The 27817-nt window shown below is 37.7% G+C and overlaps 6 protein-coding genes across 8 annotated transcripts; 3 read left to right on the top strand and 3 right to left on the bottom strand.

Annotated features, from left to right (window-relative positions):
• Window positions 1–167: 167 nt before the first annotated feature.
• On the top strand, window positions 168–2678 carry LOC129580302 (peroxisomal biogenesis factor 3). Its single transcript, XM_055470607.1, has 2 exons — window positions 168–609; window positions 990–2678. The coding sequence occupies exon 2, from the start codon at window positions 1032–1034 to the stop codon at window positions 2202–2204; it is 1173 nt and encodes a 390-aa protein (XP_055326582.1). The 5' UTR covers window positions 168–609; window positions 990–1031; the 3' UTR covers window positions 2205–2678.
• Window positions 2679–2763: 85 nt separating this feature from the next.
• LOC129580296 (E3 ubiquitin-protein ligase HECW2) lies at window positions 2764–16774 on the bottom strand. Of its 2 annotated transcripts, XM_055470595.1 has the most exons (8): window positions 15673–16774; window positions 13553–15106; window positions 12670–13316; window positions 12408–12574; window positions 5203–5394; window positions 4673–4939; window positions 3914–4567; window positions 2764–3827 (listed from the first exon to the last, which is right to left on the bottom strand). In XM_055470595.1, exons 1-8 carry the CDS (start codon window positions 16082–16084, stop codon window positions 3674–3676), a joined length of 4047 nt encoding a protein of 1348 aa, XP_055326570.1. In that variant the 5' UTR covers window positions 16085–16774; the 3' UTR covers window positions 2764–3673. The 2 variants fall into 2 exon arrangements, with proteins under 2 accessions (XP_055326570.1, XP_055326571.1); XM_055470596.1 differs by lacking the exons at window positions 12408–12574; window positions 12670–13316; window positions 13553–15106; window positions 15673–16774 and adding an exon at window positions 6338–10142.
• A 174-nt stretch (window positions 16775–16948) lies between these two features.
• On the bottom strand, window positions 16949–17725 carry LOC129579550 (NADH dehydrogenase [ubiquinone] 1 alpha subcomplex subunit 13). The gene is made up of 2 exons (XM_055469703.1): window positions 17603–17725; window positions 16949–17533 (listed from the first exon to the last, which is right to left on the bottom strand). The coding sequence occupies exon 2, from the start codon at window positions 17497–17499 to the stop codon at window positions 17050–17052; it is 450 nt and encodes a 149-aa protein (XP_055325678.1). The 5' UTR covers window positions 17500–17533; window positions 17603–17725; the 3' UTR covers window positions 16949–17049.
• A 57-nt stretch (window positions 17726–17782) lies between these two features.
• LOC129579532 (conserved oligomeric Golgi complex subunit 3) lies at window positions 17783–21191 on the bottom strand. 2 transcript variants are annotated; one of them, XM_055469682.1, is made up of 9 exons: window positions 20939–21191; window positions 20371–20862; window positions 20147–20291; window positions 19891–20060; window positions 19648–19811; window positions 19440–19579; window positions 19203–19363; window positions 19036–19129; window positions 17783–18971 (listed from the first exon to the last, which is right to left on the bottom strand). In XM_055469682.1, exons 1-9 carry the CDS (start codon window positions 21116–21118, stop codon window positions 17878–17880), a joined length of 2640 nt encoding a protein of 879 aa, XP_055325657.1. In that variant the 5' UTR covers window positions 21119–21191; the 3' UTR covers window positions 17783–17877. The 2 variants fall into 2 exon arrangements, with proteins under 2 accessions (XP_055325657.1, XP_055325651.1); XM_055469676.1 differs by having other exon boundaries at window positions 20371–20865.
• Window positions 21192–21226: 35 nt separating this feature from the next.
• On the top strand, window positions 21227–25232 carry LOC129579518 (exocyst complex component 2). Its single transcript, XM_055469669.1, has 5 exons — window positions 21227–22159; window positions 22239–22950; window positions 23043–23157; window positions 23227–24639; window positions 24731–25232. Exons 1-5 carry the CDS (start codon window positions 22048–22050, stop codon window positions 25067–25069), a joined length of 2691 nt encoding a protein of 896 aa, XP_055325644.1. The 5' UTR covers window positions 21227–22047; the 3' UTR covers window positions 25070–25232.
• A 121-nt stretch (window positions 25233–25353) lies between these two features.
• On the top strand, window positions 25354–27714 carry LOC129579546 (innexin inx5-like). Its single transcript, XM_055469693.1, has 6 exons — window positions 25354–25803; window positions 26104–26187; window positions 26278–26361; window positions 26507–26646; window positions 26719–26800; window positions 26924–27714. Exons 1-6 carry the CDS (start codon window positions 25554–25556, stop codon window positions 27373–27375), a joined length of 1092 nt encoding a protein of 363 aa, XP_055325668.1. The 5' UTR covers window positions 25354–25553; the 3' UTR covers window positions 27376–27714.
• The last annotated feature ends 103 nt before the right edge of the window (window positions 27715–27817 follow it).

Consider the following 27817-nt stretch of genomic DNA (forward strand, 5'->3'; position numbering starts at 1 on the left):
ATGAATTTTTTTAAAAAACGAATCCGACATTATTTTCTCATTGAATATACCATCACATGCATGCATAAACGTATGATGAACATTCATTTGAATCGTCAGTGAGCAATTGAACGGATTCACTCTCTGATTTCCCCTCATTCTTATCAATATTTTTTTTTTGTCAAACTTCAGCTGGAAATTTTTTGATAATTTTTCTCCTCAAAAAACCATTGCACAAATGCCCACAAATTGTGAACAAAAATCCCAAAAAATAAAACTTCATTCAGCGTTTGTGGAGTGTTTACATTGAATTTGAAGATTCGCCAACTGTTCAACTGACAGACGAATTGACACATCAATTTTCGAACAAAAAAAAAACAAACTATTTGACGTGCATTGGTATGTGTACAGCACAAAAACCACTGCGTCAATTGAAAACAGAAGAAGTGTGTGCCAAACGTAATTGTGTCGAAAGAGCCGAATTATTTTAAGCAAAAACGATTTGTTTGTTGTTCTGCATTCGGTGAATTTTCTCTAATTTCCGGTGGAAGGATAGTAAATGATGTTGATTTAAACGAATCAACAGTCGATACGTTAAAGGAGATTAGTCTCCCGTTGAAATTAGTTGAGGTAAGTTGGCAGGCTATTATTTATTTATGAGTTTTTTTTTGTGTGTATGGTTTTCCAAATCAAATAGGTAATTTACATTAAAATTCATACTATTATTCCAACCAAATATAGAATGTAGTTTTGTATAATTCCTCGCCATTTCTTGTGCGTATGTTCCAATGAAACGCATTTTTATGCTTAACAATGTTCATTTCGACTGCGTTGGAAGAAGACAAATGGTGATTAGCGTGAGAATGAACAAGTGTTAATTCAGTTCACTGTCGTATTAACACACATTTCCTTTGCACCAACTCGTATCTCATTGTTAATTCATAGTAGATTTGTATGTCATGAGTGTAAGTGGTGTTTTAATGTTGTACCGTTCTGTGTCTATTTTCCAGATTTGAAACAAGTTGGGAGAAAATTAAACAAACTTCATCACAATGTTCTCGGCAATGAAGAATTTCGTGAATCGTCATCGGCGTAAATTTTTGATTGGCGGTTTCGTCGTGGCCGGTGGAATGTTGACACTTCGATATGCACAGCGAAAGTTGATTGAATATCAGGAGTCTAAAGCGCGTGAATTTTTTGAACGCACCCGTCGTACACAGCATTTTGAATCGACGGAACGAACGTGCAATCAGGCAATTATGGGATTGGCGCCAAATTTAATCGAACAAATTCTCAAAAATCTGGATGCAGACCACATTGTTGCTGAGCTACGAAATAAACCAGATGAGAAAATCGTCTTGTGGAACAAGTTAAAAGTGTTGGCAATCGGTCGATTATGCGCATTGGTATATGCTTGCTCCATGCTGGTCATCACGCTACGCGTACAATTCAACATTCTCGGCGGGTATCTTTATAAAGATGCAATCAATAGTGATGAACAGGTGACCTCAGAACTGCAACACAATTATGTGGCCTTAATTCAACACTTTTTAAGCGATGGATGCGATGCACTCTGCCAATTGGTTGAGCAGAAAGTCGAACAAATCGTCAATTCGTACGATTTGAGCCGAAAACTCACACTGAACGAAACCGAACAAATTTTCTGCTCCATTCAAATGGCCATCAATAGTGATGCAAGCGATCCAAGCACCCATTTGGCCAGCTATGTTTATCCAAGTGATGTGCCAGCCAGCACATCAGACGCATTATTCGAGAAAATGTACAACGAAACCATTGACATGCTCGAGAGCAGCGATGTATCAATGCTGAATGCAAACAATGTGAGCCGCGGATTTTCGATTGTTATGGACAACATTGCCGATTTCTACTTCAAACCGGTGAATGGAACCATTGTCACTGAAAATGGTATCAAACCGAATCACATCACAAATACATCGACGGCGGCGGCGACGACGTCAGCGATCGAGTCGACGGACGAGTGTGCAACAATAACTGAAGCATCAACAAGTGAACCTTTGCCAAACATAAATACAGTTAGCATTCCAATACCAAAATTGATCCCCGTCATCAACGGGCTTGCCAAGCAACGATTCAACACCACAAATCAACCGCCCGGTCTATCCACCTCTCTGGTAACGCTGTATTTGATTTCGGAAAAAGTGAAAATCCTCGGCGCCAATACTTATGAAGTATTCTGCCAATGAATGTGTCTATTTGCAAAGAGTACTGCAAATTTTACAATGTACTAATGTCATTTTGCACCAACGCAAGAGATTCTCCGCAACATTTTTGATCTAAAGAAATTCACATTTTCGAACCAAACTCATCCGATGTTCGCATCAGTTTAAGAAAACTCTTATTATTTAACATATACTTACATTTTGAACTGGGATACGTATGATATTCGGTTGATTGTATGGATGACGGTATTTATCTGTAACTCTATTTTATTGTTAATACAAACAATTCAATAAAAGTACAGATAAATCCCGTGTATCATCTCCACTTGTATTGTTTTTTACATTGAAGGGCGTTGCACGCACCTTAACATTCACAATACAAACTCAATGCGAGTGGAGACGCCTTATGAAAAATGGCACAGATTGCTAGTGCTAAGGTTTATCTGTACTTTGGGGTTTAAGAATGGAAAAATAAAACAATATTTTATATGCAAACAATTTAATGGCTTTTAATTGCTCATTGGAATAAGCGCTTAGTTGCACCTGGGTAATCGGAAAGTATGAGAAAATAAAATGACCACCATTCATTTGAATTAAACGGTTTTTATTTTGACTAGATACATTTAACTCTCTTAAATCTTAACATAAAATCGGATCCGTCGAACATTCATAGCATCTATCTTAAACGTTAGTTCAATTCAAATCGTGATGCTTAACTATTTTTCGCTATTTAATGGAAGTTTTAAAAAAAATGGTCAAATCCTTATTCAAAATAATTTTTGGGATTTTTATCTTGTTGTCATTAATGCAATTTGTATATTCATTTCTCAACTATTGAACTGTATCAATTGCAATTGGGATGTACTATTGAAAGATATTCGATTAAGATTAGATTCCGTAAAATATTCGGTGTGTGTGTGTGTGTTTATAAATCTGTGCGAGAAAAAAATTGGAATTATTTTGGTGGAATGCTTCAATTCAAAGGCAAAACGTCTTGCTACAGCTAAGTGGAAAAAGAAGTGTTTGCGAAGTGTAGAACTCCTGTGCTCCAATCCAACCGAATTTCACTTCACATTTATTCGGTTCAACGACATTCAGAGTTATGTCATTCTCGGCTTAGCTCAGCAAATAGAACGTTTTCAAAAAAATGAACTCTACCATAAATATCGGCCAAATGAAAAATCATGAAAGCTTATATTCTAAACGAAATTTTACACACAATTTTTAAAAGGGCACGTCAAGGTTCTTCGAATAAAAATGGATACTTCGTTCTACCAGCTATAAACCCCATGGCCCAAGAGAACGCAAAACGACAGCTAGGAACATTTAAAAGCGTGAAAAAAAGTAAAAAAAATATTTCTCGCTAAGAAATCGCGCTGGCCACGTTTGACCATAACTGCTTAAGGGATAAAAAACGGTAACTCCATGTTTGGTTTGTATCAAAAGTGATAATCCAAATGTTCTTTCTTTTTTTTCGGTCATATTCACACGTCTTATTCAATACCGAATGTGTTGGTTTCCTCAACGGCAAGTAAAAGTTTCTCGTGTAGAATATTTAACGATTGATAAGGTGGTAAATCTAGACGATTGAAACAAGTGTGTGCACGTGGCAGTGCATAAGCCTTTCCCCATTTTTCGATGCAAAATCTGTTTTGGAACGAGAGAATTTTTCATTAGAAAATCATTTTGATTTATAATAAAATAATATTCGATTAAATCAATCGGTTTCGTACCTTCTGGGTCCAGTTGAACCGCGCAAAGCCGAAAATCCTTCGTATGGAATTGACGATGTGCCCGTAACGAATTGAAGTAATCGTAGCCGTTGTTCGTTGGTAAATTTTTCAATCACTTGCCAGAACCAAATGATCACCTGATGTCCATCGTGGTATCCACTCCTATATTCCGTATTACTGCGCCAATCATTGATATCAATTTCAGCCGTACCGGCAATTACGAGTTCCAATTCACGTGCATCAAAAACTGATACAAGCCGTGGATCGACCACTTCATAAAATCCTCGAACAAGTGATTCGGTTTGTTCTTGAACGCCCCGCTCCAATCGCCATTTCACCATTCGTTCCAAATATTCTTTTTTGTTGCGCTCATTTACAACAATCGATTTTCCGCCCGGTTTTAATTCCCGCTCGACAATGCGTCCCAACAATTCTTCAGTAACACAGAAAGTTAATCCTAACGAGCTTCCCGTTCCGATATCGTTGTCTCGCAACCATTGCAGCGATTGATGGAATTCCATGTCCAACGATTCTAAATCACTGAGTGAAACCTGGTATTTTAATAGCGCCTTGTAGAATGGCCTTGTAAAGAATGCATCGAGAAGATATTGATGAACCAATGCCAGTCCCAATACTCGACCGCTGAATCGGAACCTAAGATCGAAAAAATGGATTAAGATATAAGTGAAATTCACACACAAAATGATTTGATGTTGGCTCACTGGGAAGTACATGGAAAATTCATTAAAAAAAACATACCAATCGTGACAATTGTCAACGAATGCTGATAAAGGTGACACCTGCACCGTGTACGTGTCATTGGCGGAATATTCGAATAAGCCATAGTAAGGATTAAATAATTCGCGTGATAGCAAGAAGAAAAATTCACGTGACGGCCCACCATAGTCCAATCCTTCCTCCGTATCCCATATAACAGCCAATCGGCCACGTTGTAAATCTTTTTTGTTTGCTGACATTATGCGCCGGAATGCATCCTCCAATAAATGTGATCGACGAATGTGGAGCCTAATGAAAGGAAGATTTGTTTCGAATAAAATTGTTTTCTTATGTTTTTTCTTCGAAGAATTTGAATTTTTTAAAATCTAATTTCGTTTTTTTTTTCGTATAAAGTGGGTAGAATTGTAACGGAAGAGGAGTGCAAGGTGCTGATTGAATGAAAAAAATTCCTCTTCCGCACACATTTTTACCTACCTCTCAGTGCTAAAGACATGCTAAACACTTAATATATACCATTTTCAATCTAAATTGTATTCATTTAAATCACTTACTTTAATTTGTGAGGTCCTTGACCATAGCCCTTCGATTCAAGTTTTCGATAGAAGCTTCTAAGTTTTGCCTCAAAGTCACGTCGGAATGGCGGCGGTGCACGTTGAGCGATGCGATTTGTGTTCAAATTTGGTGAACCTTGTGGACTTCTAGCTTGTACCGGTACATAGCTCATTATCTCTTGCTCAAAAAGACTGCGAAAAAAGGAGAAAAAAAAACAAAGAGAATTTTTATCATTTGTTCAATTTGTTCGCCATTGATTCTGGTAACCTAATTCAATGTTAATGCGCGCGCCATACTTTTAATATGATATTCAAACATGGCCAATGATCATGAAACATTTAACAATATCAGCTTCTGTTTGTGCGAACGATACACTGAGTGGAAAAATGGTACTTACAGAGCAGATAACATGCATAAATCGCATGAATTAGTATGCGCAAATATTGATCGAATCGTCTGAAGAATATCGTTTAAATTCGTTGTCATAATTGGATAAATACACCGAATTGAGGCGCTAATTTCTAAGCGAGTCGGATCGCCCAAACAGTCTACCGTATCTACATTGTTTATACAATATTTAAATGGCTCTTTTGTTTTTATTTCGCCAAATAAAATGTGAGGTGTGAAAAATGACTAATATGAATAAATACTCGGGCCGCTACTACTACATTATTGCGCCTGTGTTTGCTCGGAAATTAGCTACACACAAGGAACGGGCTAAGCAACACTTAAACAAAGCGAGCCGCTTTTTAATTATTCGCGAAAAAATTGATAATTTCAATAAGAGGTGCGAACAAAACTTTTGCGATATTTCCTCAATTTGGCAATGGGTTGGTTTCGTTTAAAATTGATAAGATTTTTTTTCGTTCAGAGTAAAACAATTCAATTACGTGTTTGGATTCATTGATTTCTTTTTTAAAAGGATTGATTTAGATAAAATTAAAGTATATTTCAAGTGGATTGAAGATAATTCCTTTAAAAAAAAAGGCAGAAGATATATTTTGAATAATCGCAAATGATTGGAACACTTCAAACTTGAATAATCTTACACTTCAGCCGTTGAAACTTTGTTTATAAGTACTTTAAATGGTTTTCCTTCATCACAACGAGTGTTTAAAGTGGTGTGACACTTACAGTTGAAAAACGATCGATATTGCCTTCGTGATGAATCCCATTCTGTTGACCAAAGTACTCTAAATTCATTTTCAGTCGATATTTGGAATGTAGAATCACGGGCCAGCGAAATGTTGCGTACACATGAGACCGAAATTCGATAAGATATCCATTCACTGGTCAATTAAATGTCTTTATTTATCGTTGTGTTTTTATTTATAAATTCACATCATTCACTTTAAGTGGTTCTTGCACTCGGACGATTACATCTCCTCCTTGCAGTCAATGTGAGTCAATTCGCACAATCTATTTCACCATCGGGATTAATTGTTTCGTCGTGCGACTACTGTCGTAATGCGTACTTGAATTGATTCAGCAGACGCGAGCTGATTTGATGTTTATATTTCTGGATTGATGATTACGAGAGGCTCATTCATTAGTCACTCGAAAGTATTCAATCTGAATAGACTGTTATTGTTTATGATATTCATTCATTGATATTTAACGGAAACGTGCACAATTTCAAACATTCGATGTTTATCGTAAGAGTCAACAACAGATTTTATGACGTTATGATTCATGGAACAAAGTTAGTTGTTTGAAGAAGACGTTTTGGTTCTATTTTTCGATTGGAGGGCACGTAGATTGGTTTAAATCTTCAACATAAAACAATCCGTTGAATTCACTTATAGTATGAAGTGAATAGAGACTGAGCTAGTGAGCAAACCAAAATGTTAATGCAAACCAAACCAAAATACTGACGACAACAAAAGACGCTATGAAATTAGTCACGAAAAGTGCAAGCGATGATGAAGCAAGAATTCAAAGAGCCGCAAGCAAGGATTGCATTTGGTTTCTCTAATTTGTCTTAATTATGAAAAATAAATCAACTGTGGCATCTCGGCAAATGCTATAAACCAATTTTTGAGTAATTTGGGATTGTTGGAGATATTTCGGACTTATTTATGGGGATGATTCCATGAAGCCATAACAAAAGTGATTTTCAATGTGAATCACTTGCTGGAAAATCTGTCGATTTTTAGCAATCTATAGACAATGGTCAAGTATTGGATCACACGCCAATTTTTTTTTCTGAATACATTGTAGTTGATAAACGTTATCTGATGTGGGACGATTGGCATTTTGATTTTGTTCAAATCAATCAATTCCATTAGAGCATTAAAACCATATCTATAAAAATGTGTGAATTGACACAAAATACGATCAATTACGCATGTTATCTGAATACGCAATGGGTTTATGTGTGAAAAAAAAACTTGGGTAATCATATCTAATCACACATCGAACGCAATTAGGACTGATTCATGCTTAGTTGCAGCCTTGTGCATTATAAAAAGAGAGCAGACAAAAGGTCTCATCACTTGTGATTATTTCAGAATCACTCAGCAAAAAATGTTACGTAGTTAACAATAATTTTCATCGAGGATTTCGCGTGCTAACCAGTCGGCTCTTATTGAAGAACCTTTTATACGATCAAAAGGTAAAACAAAATTGCACCGTTATCGTTTCAGTTCAAATGGTAAACGAAAACTTGTTGAAACAATTCGAATTTATCAGTTAAAATTCGCATATTTATATTGTTTATTCCTTTTTTTGGCAATATTAACCCATGGTCTAATGTCTCTACAAGCCAAACAAACAAAAAACCGACTGACTGACAAAAAGTTCTTGTGAATAATGACATACTGATTAAGTTAATGGTCACGCTTTGATTGCATGTCTACGTCAAAAACAAAAATGACACTCATTTGAATATATTGATGAAAAACGAACTGCGAGACAATATTTCAATTCAGGTAGATGGGCGATTCTTTTTCTTCAAGCGTTTGATATTTCTTTCATCGCAAATTTGTCGAAACATTTTGAAATGATGTGAAGGTCAAAGAAAATGGATTCCAAAAAGAATTTTGTTATAAATTATTTGCCCTTTACGGCATAGATAAAAGTAATGCCAAATTGCCATGCGACATCGATTTACTTTGGCCACAGTCCGGAAACAAGTCGGTTGCTTTAGTTTTCTGCGGTAAAATGTAATATGGTACAGTTAAAAGTGAAAATAGTCAAAAAATGGAGGGAGACAGCATGTAAAATGTTAATGTCTTATCGGGCCGCCGTAATGGGTTTGGCATTAGAAAAGAATGTCACCGATTCGAATGTGTTTGATGGAGTAATAAATAAATCGTTTGTTCATTTTAAAACCGACTACATGTATTCTCAAAGCTCATCTAGTTTTCGTCAAATCAATGTAAAGAAAACGAAATATGATATTCTAATTAAATTCACGGCTAAGGTTTCATACTTTGTACTCGCGAAAGGCTTACATGCATGACGAACGCTTGCTACAACGGCAACAGCTACGATGTAATTGAATACGAATGGGAACAATGTGATAAGTTCAAAAATGCTTTTGTATCGCCGTGGAAAAATGTCCGGTATTGGATGTATTGGCGATGTGTTTACGACGGGCGTAAAAAGAGATCAATTTCTTGTAATGCACGGTAGTTCACAATGGTCACAAGCATCGCTAATGTTTGATCTTTAATCCAATGGAATGGCACGAAGCCGGGTGGAGAAACCAAACAATTTCTTGTAGGTTAATGGACTATAATGCAGTTCAATTGCATCGAATATGCGAGAACCATTTGAAATTCAGAGAAGTACAATATTTTCTGCCGCTAACCGTATTCCAAAGGAAAATTTGTAGCTGACACTTATATCTCTACTATCTTCTATCTAGATCTCGCTTACAAAATTCAGAACCGAATCGTTGCGTGAGTAATAAAAATTGCATTTGAGTTCATCAAGTGTGTTTCCTCCAGATAAACCGACACGATATATCTCCATTTTTATGTCATAATTTAATTTTATTTGCTGAACAGGTGAGCGTTTTCATTTTGTATATTTCTAAAATGCATATCACAAACAATACAGTTCATTTCACTGGGAAAAAAAGACAAAGTGTGTACTAAAGAGTCAATGCTCCATTGGATACAGCAATATGCATGCCATATTCATGTGGTTGATATTCTTTTATGGAATGAACCTCACAAACAAATTGATTGGATGGTACAACTCTCTCACTATCTGCAAACAAATCACTGAGTCTCACTGAGCAATTAAAATGCCAACTTCCGGTGCTATTTTATTTTTATTTTGTTTTCAATAATAAATGCAGTGCATTTTATGTTCTCAGTCGTAGCTTGAATGATCGATTTTTAAACATAAACAAAGCATTGAAAAATCACTGGTGCACAACACAGAATCGAAAACAACTGCAGACTCGTTGCAGCAACGGTTACCGAAATCGAAAGTCTATTTTATTATGTTTAACGTATGTAATTTACTTTCAAGTTCATTCTAGTGTTGGGAAAACGGATTTTGAATTAATTTATTTGCCGTGGCAATTAAAACACAAAATTTCGGCAATAATTTCGCGCGGCCGAAGAGAGGAACCAACAAACCGTTATGACTACTTGAAACGAACTGAGTTCGGGTGAGATCGATACGCGCGCCTTTGCTTATAGCGGCAAACTAATTTCCAACCGACGAAATCCACGGAGGCCGCACCACACACATTGCACCGATTGATATGTCTGTTTGTAGTCAATTGCACGCATGAAGAACAAATGTTAAAGCAAAAACAATTCGCACTTCACACACAAACGCCCAGCGCATGTGGCTGGGTTTTGTTTTTGTTTCGTTTCGTTTTTTTTTCATCAACACACTCCATTAGAATCCAATATGAAGGAGAGATATGAAATTCTATACAGTTTGGCGGCAGTTAAGTGCGAATGGATAATACGAACGAGTGAAAATATAAATGCGCTGAGCAGACCAAGCAGATCGATTGACTCATACATCGTGGTCGTCTGCCGACCGAACGAACGAACGAGCGAACGACTGTTTTTGATGTATGAGTGTGAGCGATCGGCCAATTATATCGTTGTTCGTTTTTTTTTGTCTTTTTTTTCTGCTAACAGTAACCATCGTATTATCTCAATAATTGCTTTTTGCTGTTGTTTTTTTCTGCTTTTAAAAAGTTTCCCGCGTGCAGAACTGTATTGATTAAGCACCAACGGAAACACAAAAATCGTATCGGTTATTATGTTGAACATTATCTAAAAAAAAACCAAATGCCACACTCATTACTCAGTTGATTGATATTTTTTTATCGTGTTTTCACTGTTTATCTCTGGCAATCTGTTTACAGACCTTCTGCAGTGTGCTATCATTTCCGAATTAGGTGCAATTATTGGGATGTCCTTTTTTCTTTGTCGTGTTAACATATTGAGCCATTGTCATTCACATTTGATTTCATGGTGAAATTTTCATCGAATTTTATCGATTCTTGCACATTTTTGTTTACACCCATATAATGATGATAATGATTCATATCGATTGAAAATTAACTCATTTGTAATTCAAACACGGACCATTTCAACTGCGCAAAAAACAACACGGTCATTGAGACAATTCACGGAATACCATTAAATGGCTCATGAATTCAACTCCAAACGACATATTTATTCTAAGATATCTATTTTCGAGCGCAAATGTTCTAAATTTATCATTTGCCGCACCCTCCCCCCAGCTGTTGGTGGAATAAAAAACAATAACGCTCAATTATTATTAAACCGGAAACCAAACAGAATTTCTTTACTCAGAAAAGCCGAAGTTGAACAAACAAATATGAGCATTTGAAATGATTTATATGACAGTTATAATGAAATAAGTCGACCGGACAACAATGGCTATTTTCAATTGGATCACACGTTGCATTGTGAAATGAATGCAGATAAAATGTTTGTTCGATCGTCGAATCTCTCAGTGAAATTATTGATGTTTCGTCATGATAAAGTCATTTTTTCTGACAACGCAGCCAAATCACCCATTGGATGAGCTTCCGAACGACGTCAAATATTGAAGAAGCGCCAGAATAATCAAAACACCTTTCGTGCTTTTATTGCCCATTGTAATGAGTAATTCAAGAAATCTCTGTTTGTTTACAGATATTTATTACGTTTTGTTTACAAACGTACGATTCGTTTTTTTCTTCTCTTCAAATATTGCATCGAATCGAATTTCAAGCTGATTGATTTGCAATAAATCAAAACATGTGCGAACAGGATGACACGAGTAAGAACAATTAAATTAACAATGTGTGAAACACTAAACAGGTTTTGTCAATTTTCGATCATAAATGTTTATGTTTATGACAACAATTGTAAATAGAAACTGCCGTCTGAGTCGGAATTTTAGAGTTCGTTTCTCTATCTTTTTGTCTATATGACGACAATGTTGTTGCCGCTTCTTTTTCTTCAAATAATTACCATCAAGGCGAAAATTTTAGAACGAATACTCAAAACTCCAAATGAATCAATACGAATTTGATTAGAATGATTCTATTTTGTTGAATCGCATTCCCCCTCACGTATTCAATTAAGCTTAATGAATGGCGAGAAGAATTAATGAATTTCCGCAATTTAGAACCCAAAACTCAAGCGGCTGCTTAATTCGTTAACAAAAAGGCGGTTGAATTTTTAAATTGATATGACTCATTTTATCCGTCTATTTTTATTATTTTAAATATCGAAAGGCGAGACCAATTCAAAAGATATACACATGTGGATTACATGGTCTCAAGACATGGAGAATTATTGATTAAAAACATTAGCCTGTTTTGTTTTTCAATTGAAATTTCGCATGTGCCCGCATCTAGTCATCTAATTTGCATATTTATGTTTGCCTTTCGAAGCATATCGTCGCAATCATTTATTATTCATGTAATCAAACAGAATGTTCTGGAAAGACTTTTAAATAGAATAAAAATCGGAACCCTCATACTAGCACAACACACGCATACACACAAAGATTATTGGAAGGCGCATTTTTTTCGCGTTCATACTAATTGGTCGAGTAACGGCACACTTAGATATGCAGCTATTAAATGAAACCGTTGAAAAACGAGGAAAAAATGGCAATTATATATCCGATCGTATCGTATAGCATAGAAAACACCCTATAAATGAAATAACCAATTTTGACGAGTAGAAGCCATTGCAAAATTTACCTCAATAAGATAGTCAATTGCAAATCATGACCAAGCCGTTCGAGAGCTGTTGTTCCTTCAACGCGTACGGCATTGATTTTTTCGCGCAACGACCTCGATACTGCCGATTGTCCATGCCTTTCCTTGAGAATCTCCAGAATATTCGGTTGTCTTAAGAACGCAACGACCTGAAACCAAAAATATGTAGCAAAGTGATTAAATTCGATAACAGCAACACTTTCTTCGATTCATTTTCCTTGTAACGTTGAAAAAATCGTTTTACCTTATCATTATACGCAACAGGTATTTCTGGTGAGCTTGTCGGTGGTCGTGGCATAAGTGCTGGCCGTGGTGGTGGCATCGGAGCCGCTTCAATTTGCTGTTGTAGATGCCGAATCCGTGGGCATTCAATTGGTAGTCTTGGATCCATAAACGATGTTCTTCGATTGGTGTGATCGACAAAGAATTGCTTACCGGTCGAATCGAGCTTGGATTCCCAGCCAATGGGTAAATCGCGATCAATTGCAAAACAATTAACAAGAGCAACTAAATCCTTATTGTATTGATACCGTTCAAAGCAGTTAATATCACGGCGTATGCGTAGTATCATGTGTTTGAGCGCTGCATTTCGATTGTAAACAATCAAGGCTTCTTCGTTTGTGTGCAGTTTTGAATAGAAATCGGGTCGACATAACAATTTAACGGCCGGATGGATTTCATCAGCGCCCGATTCCGAACCATCCATTCGTGGCGATCCATTCGATTGAGCCATATCATTTCGTTCGCTGGTAATTGTACGTCGGATAGATTGATAACGTCGTTCGAGCTGTTGACGATGTTGTTCTCGACCACTACCAAAGATTGGTCCACTTCCACCGGGTCGCTGCCAGCTTGTTGTGCGTGTCATATGATCAATGTAGAAAATTCGGCCTTGTGATATAGAAGTAAAAACAAGTAATTCTTATTACTTTATTACCTACTTATTACTTTAATAAGATGACCTATTACCTATTACTCATCTTATTACTTTGTAATAAAATTACTGTAATAAGATGGACTTATTACTTATTACTCATCAAGGTGCGGAATAAGTAATAAGTCCATCTTATTACAGAAATAAAATCAAAGTAATAAGTAATAAATTACTTATTACTTTACTTCTATACCTTGTGAATCCATGCGAGCTTCCCAGCTGCCAGGCAGCTCTTCATCGGTCGTGGTGACTGGCCGGGCTCGTTCCGGTATCGACGGCAAACGAGTGCTTGTAATATGCGTCAGCGAAGAAGAGCTCTCATTTCCTTCGCCATTTTCTCGCATTTCAGTTGTGAGATTCATGGGTTGCCTCATATCGGCCAATGGATTGTCCATCAAAAATCTTTCTCTTGATCGTAGCTCCGGCGCACCCATACTCAGTGAAAGTGAACGGAACCGCCTGGCATGGTGTGTAGGTGTCGGCGGACAAATTGGACCATTACTGGTGTTATGTGTGCTCAAGTCGCCGGTTCGAGTTAGCGATCGACTTCTATCTGATGACGATCGACTGTTCCTCGTTGTGATTTGAGCCAAAGGTGCCGCTCCTTCTGGCGAAGACGTAATATGATCAAGCGGAGACACCGAACGGGTCGACGAACCGGACGGTGGACTTCGTTGTCGTGTCAACGATGGTTTTCTGCACAATGTAAAGTGACGATTCACTTCGTCATGATTCATTGCATGTCTTGGGCTATCATTTGATTCGAATGACGTATGAGCATTATTCGCTGACAATTGCCGTGACAGCGGTTTGTGTGGTTTCAATGGGATTATTTCGCATGGAGTCGGCCCGGAATTCGTTTGCGTACTTTCATTTGTGACTAGATTACTTATCGAACTCGTTGCTCCATCGTTTGGTGGAAATTCAAACTTTTTGGGTGGCGGTGCCGTTACCGCGACCGCCATTTTTTGCGTTAAAATTGTGCTGATGTAATTGTCTGGGCCGATTTTCTTTTTCAGCAATGGTTTCAATATCACATTTTCCGGCGTTTTCATTGCGCCTTTCAAAACATTCATTTCTGAGCTGCCATCGGTTTCGGGAGTGGCCAACGGTGCACATTCTTCACGATTATTATTATTAATAGTTTTCACTCCGTTCTCTTTGTGTCGTTCGTCGAAAAATTCTCCCGGAATAAAATCGACTCGCTGAAAATCGGGAACCACATCATGAGCCCCATTGACTGGATCATCAATGTCGATGATATCAAATTGAAATACATTTTCATTGACAACTGGTGATGGTTTGTTAACGCGTGAAACTCGTGGCGGCCACGATCGCTCGAGCGGCCGATGCAATTGACTAGCTGTATTTTGATTTCGAGGCGGCAACGGTGGTGCCGCAATTTCATTCGATATCGATTTCTGATTCCCATCAATATTTGTTTCGAATGCTTCTCTTGCCGTCCAAATGCTGTAGTAATCTTGACGATTTGGTGATGTTTTTGATGTCGTTGCATTTGGGCGAATTTTCTTTTTGGTTCCACTGCCCGTACTCGATGTTTCATTAAATTGCACATTTGTTTCGGTATTGGCTTTTGTTACTGGCGATTTTCGACGAACTCCCGCGCATGGCGTTAGATTTGGATTCGAGCAAGCTCCGTCTACATGATTTGATCCGATAATTGTGGGCTCGTTCTCTTTTACAGTAATGCCCACATCGGTGGGCTCTTTTGTAGAAACAATGACATCTAAAAAGCGAAAAAAAACAATGAAATTAGAAGAGATTTCGTTAGAACCAAATTAACTCAATCATCGGTATTGCAACGGAAAATTATAGGCTGTAAATGTCTCTATTAAAACAAGTGTTAATACGTTAATTGACACAAGTTAATTGAACTAGATTTGAAAAGTTGTCTTTGCTGCCTTGTCATTTATATCGAATTACAGTAACAGCAGCAGCAGCTCAACGCTTGGTGCGACGTTTATAGAATCAACATTAGCTCATCTTTCGATTGAATGATGCGATGCATTAATTCAATTTAATTACAAAGTTGAATTAAACGCAGTTCCAAGAGCCACCACAATTGACTCATAGTGCAATGAAACACACATTGAATGCACACGCTGAGTGTGGCGCAAGTCAGAATTCAACAAGGCAGAGGCTAATTAATTAACTTTTTTCCCGCTATGGAATGTGATTATATCGTTGTGGAGAAAAAAAAATCAATGTTGTACTTTGAACTTTGTTTTCTTATTTTTTTTTTCAATTCACAACCAGAATACGTAATGATAGTGTACGAAAAAATTTACTGACCGATGTTATTTTCATGTCCTTTATTGGCTTCATCCGAATTGCAATGATTAAAAGTAGTTGTGTCGCGTTGGTTTTCAGCATTCGTCTCTTCGTCGTCGTCAACAAACCCAATGGCCAAATCATTGTTATTCAAAATGATTTTCTTATTGCAATCGCTAGTTTCACGATCACAGTTTTTATTGCCGCCAATCAATTCGAAGACGTTAGGCTTCTGTATATCCGTATTGTTTTGTGATTCATTCGCATCGCTGAATCCAATATCCTTGTGAATTACAATACTATTTGTACTGGTGGCGACGAATGTCTCATCCGCCACAGGGGAGCCATTCAATTGTATCGAATTGTTATTATTTTTCAAACCATTTGAGCTTTTCCCAATTAAATTTTGAACTATATTTTCACCAGTTTCCATATTTACAAACGCAATATATATTTCACACGGCGCTAACCATATCCTGTCATGACTTTGGAGCTAAACGAACACCATACAGCGAATATTTCCCGCAAGTAGTTATTTAATGCACGACACACACGTGAATGTCTGTCGATTGCATATGTTATTCGAATGAAAAAATTCCGAAAATTATGTCGCGCATTTTGGATTTGGGTTTACGTAGAAATTCCGCGAACCGTATGAATAAATCACTTTAATCTGTTGCCATTTGAAATGTTAGAGAAAGTAAAACTTCGCATAGAAAATTTACGTCACTGACACACAAACCCCGAAAGAAAGGAATTCACCATCCAATGGATATGATAGAGTTTGCAAAAAAAACACTAATTATCACACCTATTCGACCAAAAATGAGCGTAAATATACGCAAACATCAACTTCATTCATAGCAGGACATGAATGCAATGAGCTCTCTTTCTGAGTTTATTTTTTTTTATTGTTGTTGCTCTCTATTTCATATTTTCTTTTTGTTATATCAACTACATCGTCTAATTTGAGCATTTAATTACACACTGATATATAGGTTGTGTGTGCCCGCACACAATAAACATTGACTATATTCTAGCGTTTGACATGTACAATCGAGCATTGTGTGCGCTACGATGAATAGAACATTAAAACAGGTTGATGTGAGCAAACGCGAATGATAAAATGCAAAATGTCAAAATACATACACACACACACACAAATACATTTCGAGATATTCGAGATTGATACCGAGACGATGAAAAGTTACAAAATAGACTGAGGGAAAAAAGTAAAATTTGCATAGGTCTAAAAGTCACCAACAATAATGAAATTCGCATGAATGAAACAATATCATTTTCAATGTTTTATATGGATTTATTTAAAAACTATCTTCTGATTACAGACTCTAGATAATTTGCATGAATGGAAAATCGGGCGACTCAGTCGTCGCTGTTTTACGTGTAGTGTTTAAACAATGCAAGATCCAAGAAGTGTTTGTGGGCTGTATGGCAATAGAATTCTTGGATACTTGGATCGATCCAATCATCGCTTTTAACTGTTTTGTAAACTGGTTCACCGAACCAGGTGCCCACCTTCCATCCTTCAACATTGGCCATGAGCCGAGCTTCTTCATCTCGATTACGTCGAATTTGCTTCAAGTATTCGCGATCACGTTCAGCAAACACAATTGGTAACATAACATTTCGGCAGGAGCGCATTTCGATCTCTTCACGCGTAATTTTCTGATCCGTCAAATAGTACATGTAGTATGCACCGGCCGTAAGTGCGGCATAGCCAGCAAACATCAATTTTGCACTGAGAATTGGCTTCAATTGAACACGCTTGAAATTGATTGGGTTATAGCCACCCGGTGGAGGTAGATCTTGAACTGGTGGAGTGGCCATCCTATCGCATTCAATTCTTCACTAAATTGTTTCGCTAAAAATCAATTAAAACCAAACAAATTATTATTTTATTTACGGAAAAATTTGTGTTTTTTGTCATTACGTAATTGTTAGATGAAAATACAGCTGTCCATCCGATACACAAGACTCAAATATAATGGAAAATTGTGACAGTTGTTGAATGACATTAACAAATCAATGGAATGGTGTGGAGACATTTCTTTTTGTGGAGACAAATATCTCGAATCTGTAGACATTGGTAAATGATGAATTCCAATTGAAATTGGTTTAGTTTTTCATGAGGTTTTTATTCAACATCATTTCAAAATATATATTTTTTTTGTGGCTCATAATAATAAAATATAACTTCAAACGCCCCTACTCTTGTACAATTTGTTCAACGTTTTCGCTAACTGGTGTTTCTGAAGATTTCGGTTTTTCTTCTGCCTTTATGCTTTGCGTGACTACCATTTCCTCCTTTACGGCCGTTTTGCTTTGCTCCTCTTCTTTTATAATTTGGTCGCGACCACTGTTTGATGTGGTGCTGATTTTCCTTGATGCCTCCGGTTTACTTTCTTCAGCCACTAAACTGGCACTTGATAACAAAATAGAAATTTGATCGGCGGTTGGGCAGCTCGTGATGATCATATCGTCTTTCGTATAGCCGTTCGTGCTCAACAATTGTTCCAACTTGACAAAAGCACTGATGCAATTATTTCGAATCGGTCGGAACAGAATGAATTCGGTGTCTTTATTTGCCAAATATAGAAGCATTGCGCGTTGAAGACCGGTTAATTTGCTTTTGATGAGACGTTGCGACTCTTGAATCACGCCGCTAATTTGTTGTGGACTTGCCCACGGTGTTTGTCGCAATACATAATTCACCGTTTTTGCTCCGCCTTGTGGCAGTTGCGCTTCACTTGGAGCCGATGCATTTGCCTTGAGTAAAGCCTGCGCTTTCTCAATAAACGACACAACTGGGCCAATCAATAAATTGGTAGCATCTCGAATGAAATTCTCGCAAATCAACTTCAAGTGACGATCAACATCTTTACGTGAATCATGAACGTGCTCCTTGACTTGTGGCGTACTATCGAACAGGAATTCCAACAGTGCATTATTGCTATCCATGGCAAAAAGTTGCTTTCGTTTTTGCAACAAACTGAATGCGGCCGTTTTTGTTTTGCTAAAGTCCAAACTCGTTTCACGGACAGTAAAATCAACGCGGAATGGTGCGATTTGCTCACGGATTATCAACAAGTGCTTGATTTCAAAGAGTTCGCCATCGATGAAAGTCTTTTTCGTGGCAATTAATTGAGCTGCATGCGACACACTCTGAATGCAATACGATAAGGCTTCTTGTGAAAGACTTTGGAATACTGGGCGATCAATGCATCGATATAATCGTGACAAACACACAAGCGTTCGACGAACCGTTGGATACCACATCCCATGCAAATCGGCCGGTGAATCTAAGGAGAATGAGTTTTATTATTAGCAAAACGTATCAATGTGAAAATATTATTGTAAATTTACTTCGTGGCAAGTGTTTTGAGTCGTGCACCGAACTCATTGAAACAATCGACGCACTACTCCGTACCATAGTTTCGTTCAGGGAATTTGCAATACTCTGAAAAATTGAGAGAAAATGTTTTGACTCTTGGTTTTTTTTAAATTGGTTTTTGATTTGTGCCTCTGTTTACCTCCATCATTTCCAATTTTTCTGGGTATGCCAGATCACCACCGGATGGCTTGTAATTCAATATATCGGATTGCAAGTAGAGATGAGCACGGAAAACAAGCCGCTCCTGAACATCTTGCAGAAGTTGTAAACATATCTTGCCAAAGGCTTCCAGTGAATCAGCTGGAAATGCGTTTAATTCATGAATTTAATTTGAATTGGCTTACACTGTTTCCATGTACGAATGACTACTACTCACCATGATGTGCCACATGTTCATCGAGCATTTCAATCCTCAAAATGCCACAAATTTCCGCCAGAGTTTCCAAGTGATTGATATGAATGATGTACGGCCGCAGAGTGTCATACAAAATTGTGCAGATACCCTCCGAATAAGATCTAAAATTGTGAACAACGTTTCGGAAATAAATTTTAACGATTTTTATCCCAATGAGTTACCAACTCACGTCAGTTGTTGAGATGGTTTCGTGAAGAATTGGTAAAATAGCCGATGTTCATCTTGACAAACATGCACCATGAACGCACATGATGATCGAACCAATGCACAATGGTCACCTTTGTACGAAGCAGTCAGATTTTTAATGGCTGCCTCAATTTCCGAACTCATGATCTAAATTAGATTTACATAAGTAAAAGTTTAGTGGTGATTTGAGCTATATACGTTGTCTGTACAAATCGATCAAACTTACTCCCGCTCGTTGCGTCAAATACATTTTATGGATTTCAATCAAAAGCAATTCGTATTCCACATTTTTTTCAATGCGACTCTCAACAAGTGTAATGATTTGGCATGCTTTTGGAGCGATACCTTGGAATTTTCCATAGTACATTGCGAAAGCCGTATCAGACGATTGATCTCCTGAAATTTAGACGTTTTCCCGTAGTCAGTTATTGATTTCAAATGTTGGAATTGGAAGAGAAGACATGAAATGGACTAGAACTCACCACTTTTCGGTGCATCTTTCATGTTCGATATTTGTTCAGCTGTGTTGGTGAACATATGATTTAGATAATTCTTTATGAGAAGCACTGCTTTGGCTAAACATTGATTGTGTTTTGCTAAGTAGGTGGCTGAATCCTTGAATTTGCTCTATAAAGTCGACAAAAAAGGTAAAATTTTATGAAAAATTCACAACCAAATTGTTTCTCTTTCAAATCATTTCACTCACATTGACTTTGATATACGCAATACATTCATCAACTCGCGTCAATGTTTGGGCGAATATTTCGCTAGACACTGAAATCGTTGAACTTTGTAGAATTTGCAAAAGATTCTCTGCTTGGGTGAAGTAGTGTAGGCGCCGTTTGATTTCATCGGTAATGCCAATCAGTTTGTTTTGTTCAGCAATCAGCTTCTCACTGCCAGAGTTCAATGACCACGTCTTATTCGACACAAAATTGTATTCGGTCTTAAGTTCATCGAGTGAATCTAATGCGGAATTGATTTTAGCCAACAAATTATCACATTCATCTCTTCGGCTGGACAATTGATCATAGTACTGTCGGTACACATTATCGTTGCCGCTGTACAATTGTGATTCGACATCGTTGTACCAATTGAAAAAATCCTGCGTTGAATCGATTGTATTCGATGGAATGTTAAATTTGCCATCTTTTGTAAAATTCCCTTCTCTTGCACTTGAATCACCACTCTGCAGCGACTGCTAAGATTGAATAAATCAAAATGAAAAACCACGAAAAATTCGAACGAACTGTTGTCGATGCATCATCACTCACCAGATCTGAAGATGTTTTGGCGGTCTTTTGCTGCAAACACTCATTCAATTGATCGATTGCATCAATTTGACACTGCGTTAGATGCGATAAGGAGCACTCTTTTTTCTCCCATTGCAAAAGTTTTTGTTGGATTTTTCTTAAATTTAAATTTTCACTATGTGCGGACGCAACGTCATCCATTTTTCATCGTCACCTAAATACTGTATATACAAACCTCACATACGATTTGACACTTCAACGCAAACAACTGGAGAACTGATGTCACATCATATATGTCATACTCTCGACATTCTCGAAAACTGTCAAATTATCCATTGTTTATAAAAAAAATTGCGTCAGTTGTGATGATTGGATCAACGAGTAAGTGAGGATGTCTGGCGTAGACGAGAGATTAGAACAGCTGGAAGTAATTCGAAAAACAGTTCAAACATATGAAAATCAAGTGAATCGATTGCTTCAAGAATTTGGCTGGACAAAAGACAAGTTGCCACAGTATAAAGAGCAAGCCGTAGCTGAAAAGTGTGAATTGGTCGGTTCAACTTCGAATGAAAGGACACAGAACACCGTCGTTGCACAATCAACGAAATCAATTGATCTTGAAACTGTAGTGAATATCGGACAGAAAATCGATGCAAAACGCTCGAATTCAAATAATTTTACCGATTTGAATAAATTGCGAAGAGATTTGAAGCGACGAAGAGTGAAGTATCGCACGACAAAAACCGCTCCACTTACATATACAGAAGAGCTACGAGAGTTGATTAATCTTCAATTGGAACTTGTAACAGAAACCAAAGACGACGAATAAGTGAATTGGGCAATAACTGAGTGATGTTCAATTGTATTTCCAGTCATTGCAATTGAAATAATTTTCTACCGGATTTTTTTTTTTCATTCATGTGTAGACTTTGACATTTCATTTTGATACACTGTTAATTTGGTAACCTTATAAAGTGCACAGACACTTGTTTGACAGTTTCTTGCAAAGAAAACAAACTGACAGCTCATCGCTACCCACTTTTCTAAATGATTAGTGTTTTGTTGTAGTGAAATTTGTATTTTCTGTGCGAGTTTTTTTGGTGGATTAGTTCTATAAACTGAGTGTATAAATGACAAGAAGACAACCTGTGGTAACGGGGCTGTCGCCGAAGGAAGGTCCACCCGGCACCAAAATAACGATTCGAGGAGAGTTTCTTGGCAATCGAGCTGAAGATCTAATCGGTAGGTGTTTTGCTATCTATCACCTAATATTTCGTCTTTTGCACGATTTCAACTCAATAAACTTATTGCTTTTCAACAGGTTTGACGATATGTGATTCGGATTGTTTGTTATCGGCCGAATGGAAATCACCGAATAAGATTATTGCACGAACTGGATCGAGCAAAGGCAAGGGCGATATTATAGTTACAACAAGGTCCGGTGGCATTGGTTCTTCAACCGTTCAATTTCGTGCGTATCATGAAACGATTGGGCCGCTCAAAGAATCAGCCGTTTGGATCGAAGAATCACCGATGCAATCGTTGGCATGGGGCAGACGATCTCTGGCACCTACAAAATACACCCAAGAAGATCCACTGGGATTGTCGATTGAAGGAAACGTCAAAAAACTCACTGAAGATTTGAGAGATATTTTCCCAGAGCAATCGGGTGATTTGTCACAAGAAAACTTTTCACCTGGCTGGTTTCTATTGGAACACCACAATACGACGTCATTTGATGATTTAAAAGCGGGACTGTCGTATCTGCGGCGCAAAGTCGAAAGTCAACGTGATGGTCAATTGTCTTTTCTCAAAGCAAATGCTGGTGCGGTCATGGATCAATTGGACACACTGATGATGCTTCGAGATAAATACGAAGAAGATATGACCGAGACGGCTGAACCCATTTGCAAATTGGAGAAGGCAATCAAAGAGTCAATCATTGAATCGAATAGTCTATTTACGGATGTGTTGTACCGACGGGAAAAGGCCGATACAATGAGAGCAGCACTTTTTGCCTTATCGCGACACAAGTAATTGTTGAAAAAATGTTTCGTTTATTTCGATTGATAAAACTAATTCGGTTATTTCTTTAAAATTGTGATTTTCTTATTTCATTTTTTAGATTTTTATTCTGCCTGCCAAAATCGGTGGAGCAAAGTGCCAAGCGAAAGGAGTACGATATTGTCATAAACGATTATGCACGAGCGAAGAATCTATTTGGCAAAACGGATGTGCCGGTAAATGTTTGCATCATAAAGCATTGGCCAATTGAGATAAATAGCCCAAAAATTCTATTCCATTCGTAGATTTTTCGTAAGGTGTTAGAAGAAGTAGACCGTCGAATTGTTGGAATTCGAAAAGAGCTACATCAGCAAATTTGTTTGATGCCACAGAGTGTGGACCAGCAAAAGAAGCTAGTAAAGGCCTTAACCAGTTTGGAGATGCAACAAAATGGTTTGGAAATTGCGGAAGAGATTCCAGAAACGGATGCCGCATGGGATGCCATCAAAGCACGCGCTAAATATTTGGATGAAACTCTAAAAACCATATTCGATCAGCATGCGCCAAGGGAAAACAATCAACCACCGGCCAAAGGTCGCGATGGTAACGATGCACCGCCTCGTGTGCTATTCTGTGAAGAAGTTTGTGAAGTAGCCGCAAGTCAATTGCCAGACTTATGGCGCTTAGGGCAGGCTTATTTCACTGGCGAGCTACGCGGATTGAGCGAACCGAAACCGGGTGTTTTCAAACGCATTATCATTACATCGATCGAAACATTCTGTTCGTATTTACGGAATGCAATCCTCTCAGCATCAGGTCAACGAAACTACAATACGGGAACTACACCATCATGGCCGGCAACCAGTAACTCCACCATAATTCAGTTCATTCCATGGATTTCACAGTGTCTTCGATATGTTCGCATTGCATATGCAACGCTGATTCGAGTTGATTTGCCCAGCGAAGTGTTGGATATCATCCAAAAATTGATCAATCAGATTCGATTATTCTGTTTGTCGACCATTTTCAAGAAGGCCATCGATAAAGTGAAGTGTTTGGACGAAAAAGAGACATGGAGTTTAGGTTCAGTGCCCGATTTTCCGGGCGCAACCAATTTACCGAATATGTTTGAAGAAATTGTTGTAGAACATTTGGAAGAAGGATTAAACGCATGTCTAAAACCAGAAATCCGTGAGACAGCACTACTCGATGATCAATCGGAAGGTTTACCGCATATTTCACAACGCACACGAGAGCTGTTGACCACATTTTGTGAGGTGATCGAAACATTGGCTTTCCAAAAATGTGATACGACTCAGCCAGCACCGTTGGTATGCCAATTGATCGGTTTTGCAGCATCAGCAAATTCATCGATACAACCACATGGCGATGACAAAAGTTGGCGTCAAATCGTCTCATGGGATCAGAAGCTACTGTGTTGCTTGGCCAATTGTTTGTATTGCAACAAAAAGTTTTTCGCACATTTGAATACGGTTCTCACGAAGAACGGCTACCCGATTTCGAAAATGGTGTTCGAGGATGGGCGGATGAATGTCAATAAACTGGTCAGCAGTATCGTTGAAACGTTTGTGGAACACAAGAGCGATCCGCTTGTTGGCACCATCGAACCGTCTATGTACATCGGAAAGTTCCAATGGGATTTGGTCAGCAGTGCTGAAGGACTACGTCCATATGCACACGAATGTGCCGATAATCTTGTAAGTTTGGGAGTATGTAGCATTAAAACCCATTGTGATTTGAACAACGATTTTTTTTTACCAAAATTTATTTTTCCCATTTTCTCAAAAGGTCGGCGTTTATTCGGAGATATTTGCAATTTCACCGTTACTACTGAGAGCTATACTCGAGCCAATCATCCAAACGGTGGCCGAGGAATTGGCACGTCTGCTGACTTGTGTGCAACGTTTCAGCGCCAATGGAGCATTGCAAGCCAATATTGATATTCGATTTCTGAGAGACATATTGAAATTATACAGCAATTCCACGGCAAAGTCATTCTTTGGCGAAGCACTCGAGGCAATTCCGCAACTTTCTGATGAGGGCGAAAAACATGTTATGCGTGTCTTAGCTAAAATACGGCAAGACATGCGATTGCACGTCATGTGCTTCAGCGTGCAAAATCCGTAGAAAAAAACTGCAAATCTAATTATCATCATTGAATTCATTTAGTAGAAGAGATAATTCATTGTGGAATGTTATTCATATCAGTTAATCAAAATGCGTATTAAAATATTATTGTCATTAGCAAATCAAATCGAAACTATGAATAAAATATCGGTAGATTGTAAAATGGATGTGCGTAGCAATTGTGACAGTTGTATGCATTGTATTTCAAATGATGCGAAAGCGATGAAAAGAGATTTTGACAAAAGACAACAACAACTATACCAAAGCAAACAGAACATCATCACCGGTGCGAATGGCGTGATATCGGTTGCGAACGAGGTAAACACTATTGCACCATTCACAACGTATCATTCTAGAGACGGCGTTGCACGTGTCAAGTTGTATTGTTTTATTTCGGTTGTAATTTTCATTTCTCGTGTTAAATTTGTTGCAAAAACACATCGATTTTTGTCTGGTTGAAAAGAAAAATTGAAAATCAATCAAAATGTTTAAAATTGTTGAGCCCATTGGCAAATTATTTAATGTGAAACATTTCACAACGTCTGATACCATATTTTTGCTCAACACCAAATTCACAACGGCACTGCTAGTTCTGTTTTCGATTTTACTCACGGCAATGGATTTGCTTCGTGCATCAATCGACTGCTACATCGACAGCGAGAGCAAGCGCAAACCAATTATGGACAATTACTGCTGGAGCATTGGAACATACATCTGCAAGGATCATAGTAAAGGTAAATGGCCGGCAATTGACGTCATTTGAAAAACCACCACGTGGCTTTTGAGTGGTTGAAAACTATGGTTGTTTGTGAGATAGGTTAGGTCAATGGTTTTGATTTTTCCATCTGAAGCTGACATGCGAATTCAAAAATCGTATATCGTAAGCAAAAATATTCGCCAATGAAAAAAGAAATGTTGGCGAAAAAATGCTTATCAGTATCCAAACATAAATTCCCAATGTGTCATTTAGCATGAGCGGCCATGTGCTGATACCGTTATTCAATGCTTATGATTTTCTTTCCTGCATTCTTCAGATAACATTCTCAGTTGTTTTGATCACAGTGAAGAGAACAAAATCCACCAGCGATACTATCAATGGGTCCCACTTTTGCTCCTCGGTACAGTATTATGAACTATCCTACCGTGTCAACACCTCACTCAATTTACCACATTTATCGAAATCAATCGTTTTTTTTATCAATTTTTAGTTCAAGCAGTAATTTCATACGTCCCAGCTTACGTTTGGAAAGTGGCGGAATGCGGACTGCTTCACAAACTATGCGATAATCTAGGTAAAAGGGATTTCGATTATACATTCAAATTGGATTTTATGCAAAAGCTGATTTTTCGAAACATTGGTTCACCAGATCATTGCTTTGGTGATGAAAATCGTCCATACTTTTAATTGACGCGTTTTTTCTGACGTTCTTTCCACAGATGCATCGTTCGGCCGAACCAATTGGAATGAAAAAAAGAGTGATGTTATCAATTACTTCAGTGGCAAATTCGCGGGCCGTGCGCACATGCTGTACACTACCCAGTATATTGGCTGCAAAATCCTTAGCGTTATTCTCATTGTAAGTGTAGATTTCATTTTTATCGATTGTCAAATGTTACATTTTCATTTTCTATTCTCTCATTACCACTAGGCATTGAACATTTTGGTGTTGAACATGGTGATTCCTGGATTTTGGTTGACATATTCTAGTGCTACTGCATCATTGATTACGGGTAATTATGTGGCGTTTTGAACCTTATTCACGTTTAATTTCATGCTCTTTTTTTTCTCCTCATTGAAACACATTTGTTGAGATCGCATTAAAATTTAACTCTGATCAATTTAATTGAATCCAGGAAATGTTCCGGAATGGATAATGTACAGTGACTTAGTGTTTCCACGAACGGCCAAATGCGAATACAAAGCGTATGGTCCGTCTGGATCACCCCAAATCTTCGATGCACTCTGTTTATTGCCGCTGAATGTGTTGAACCAGAAAATTTTTGTCATCATTTGGATGTGGTACATTTGCCAGTTGATTGTATCGTTCGGAAATCTCATTTACTGGGCGGTCGTCTACTACAGCCGAAACATTCGCATTGAAATTCTTCGACGACGTTCATTGATGTCCGTCTCGCGTAAACAAATCATGCAAGCAACCGATAAAGGACATCTGGGCAATTACTTTGTTCTCAATCAAATTGCCAAAAACACGAATATCGTTACGTTTGTCGAGATTTTGACGGAACTATCGATGAAGAATTTGTGCACAGGAAATCTGGAATTAAATGGCGAAAAATCCATTTGATATGTACATTGTAGTCACATCAATCGAAATTGTTCATTAGACATTATCGCTTATACTGTATTTCATACACATGCATACGAAATTGGATGGGGAAAAAAACTGAATATTGTTGAAAATATTTAGAATTTTTTATGTAAATATCGCATATTTTGTATTAGAATTCGTATTTATAAATAGTTGCAATTATTTCATTCGAACAAAATAAATTTATTGAAATACATTCCAAAGAAAAAATAGAGACGGTCACAGTTTGGATACTTTTTTATGTCAACCAATTTGTGAAAAAGAGTTCATTAGTCACTATCATCAACCATCAAAAATAAAGAATTGGAAAATGAATTCGGCTTAAATGGCTTCTATTTATTCGGTGAAGTTTGATTCAGAAGAGCTTTCAACGTTACCGTTGCGTTATTTGAACATATTTACAGTGGAAAAAAAAATT

The sequence above is a fragment of the Sitodiplosis mosellana genome, unplaced genomic scaffold (genome assembly GCF_009176505.1).
Source record: "Sitodiplosis mosellana isolate CC-2019 unplaced genomic scaffold, AAFC_SMos_1.0 Smas_scaffold_1, whole genome shotgun sequence".
NCBI classification, from domain to species: domain Eukaryota; kingdom Metazoa; phylum Arthropoda; class Insecta; order Diptera; family Cecidomyiidae; genus Sitodiplosis; species Sitodiplosis mosellana.

Bases quoted from the DNA above. Each gene is read 5' to 3' on its own strand.
- LOC129580302 (XM_055470607.1), top strand. From the start codon at position 1,032: ATGTTCTCGGCAATGAAGAATTTCGTGAATCGTCATCGGCGTAAATTT.
- LOC129580296 (XM_055470595.1), bottom strand. From the start codon at position 16,084: ATGGAAACTGGTGAAAATATAGTTCAAAATTTAATTGGGAAAAGCTCA. The intron at 15,107-15,672 runs GTCAGTAAATTT...TTCGCTTTTTAG, and splicing joins AGGACATGAAAATAACATCG to ATGTCATTGTTTCTACAAAA. The intron at 12,575-12,669 runs GTAAAACGATTT...TTTTGGTTTCAG, and splicing joins CTGTTGCGTATAATGATAAG to GTCGTTGCGTTCTTAAGACA.
- LOC129579550 (XM_055469703.1), bottom strand. From the start codon at position 17,499: ATGGCCACTCCACCAGTTCAAGATCTACCTCCACCGGGTGGCTATAAC.
- LOC129579532 (XM_055469676.1), bottom strand. From the start codon at position 21,118: ATGGATGACGTTGCGTCCGCACATAGTGAAAATTTAAATTTAAGAAAA. The intron at 19,580-19,647 runs GTGAGTTGGTAA...TCACAATTTTAG, and splicing joins AAACCATCTCAACAACTGAC to ATCTTATTCGGAGGGTATCT. The intron at 19,130-19,202 runs GTAAACAGAGGC...TCAATTTTTCAG, and splicing joins AAAAATTGGAAATGATGGAG to AGTATTGCAAATTCCCTGAA.
- LOC129579518 (XM_055469669.1), top strand. From the start codon at position 22,048: ATGACAAGAAGACAACCTGTGGTAACGGGGCTGTCGCCGAAGGAAGGT. The intron at 22,160-22,238 runs GTAGGTGTTTTG...GCTTTTCAACAG, and splicing joins TCGAGCTGAAGATCTAATCG to GTTTGACGATATGTGATTCG. The intron at 23,158-23,226 runs GTAAATGTTTGC...TTCCATTCGTAG, and splicing joins TTGGCAAAACGGATGTGCCG to ATTTTTCGTAAGGTGTTAGA.
- LOC129579546 (XM_055469693.1), top strand. From the start codon at position 25,554: ATGTTTAAAATTGTTGAGCCCATTGGCAAATTATTTAATGTGAAACAT. The intron at 26,188-26,277 runs GTACAGTATTAT...ATCAATTTTTAG, and splicing joins GGTCCCACTTTTGCTCCTCG to TTCAAGCAGTAATTTCATAC. The intron at 26,647-26,718 runs GTAAGTGTAGAT...CATTACCACTAG, and splicing joins TCCTTAGCGTTATTCTCATT to GCATTGAACATTTTGGTGTT.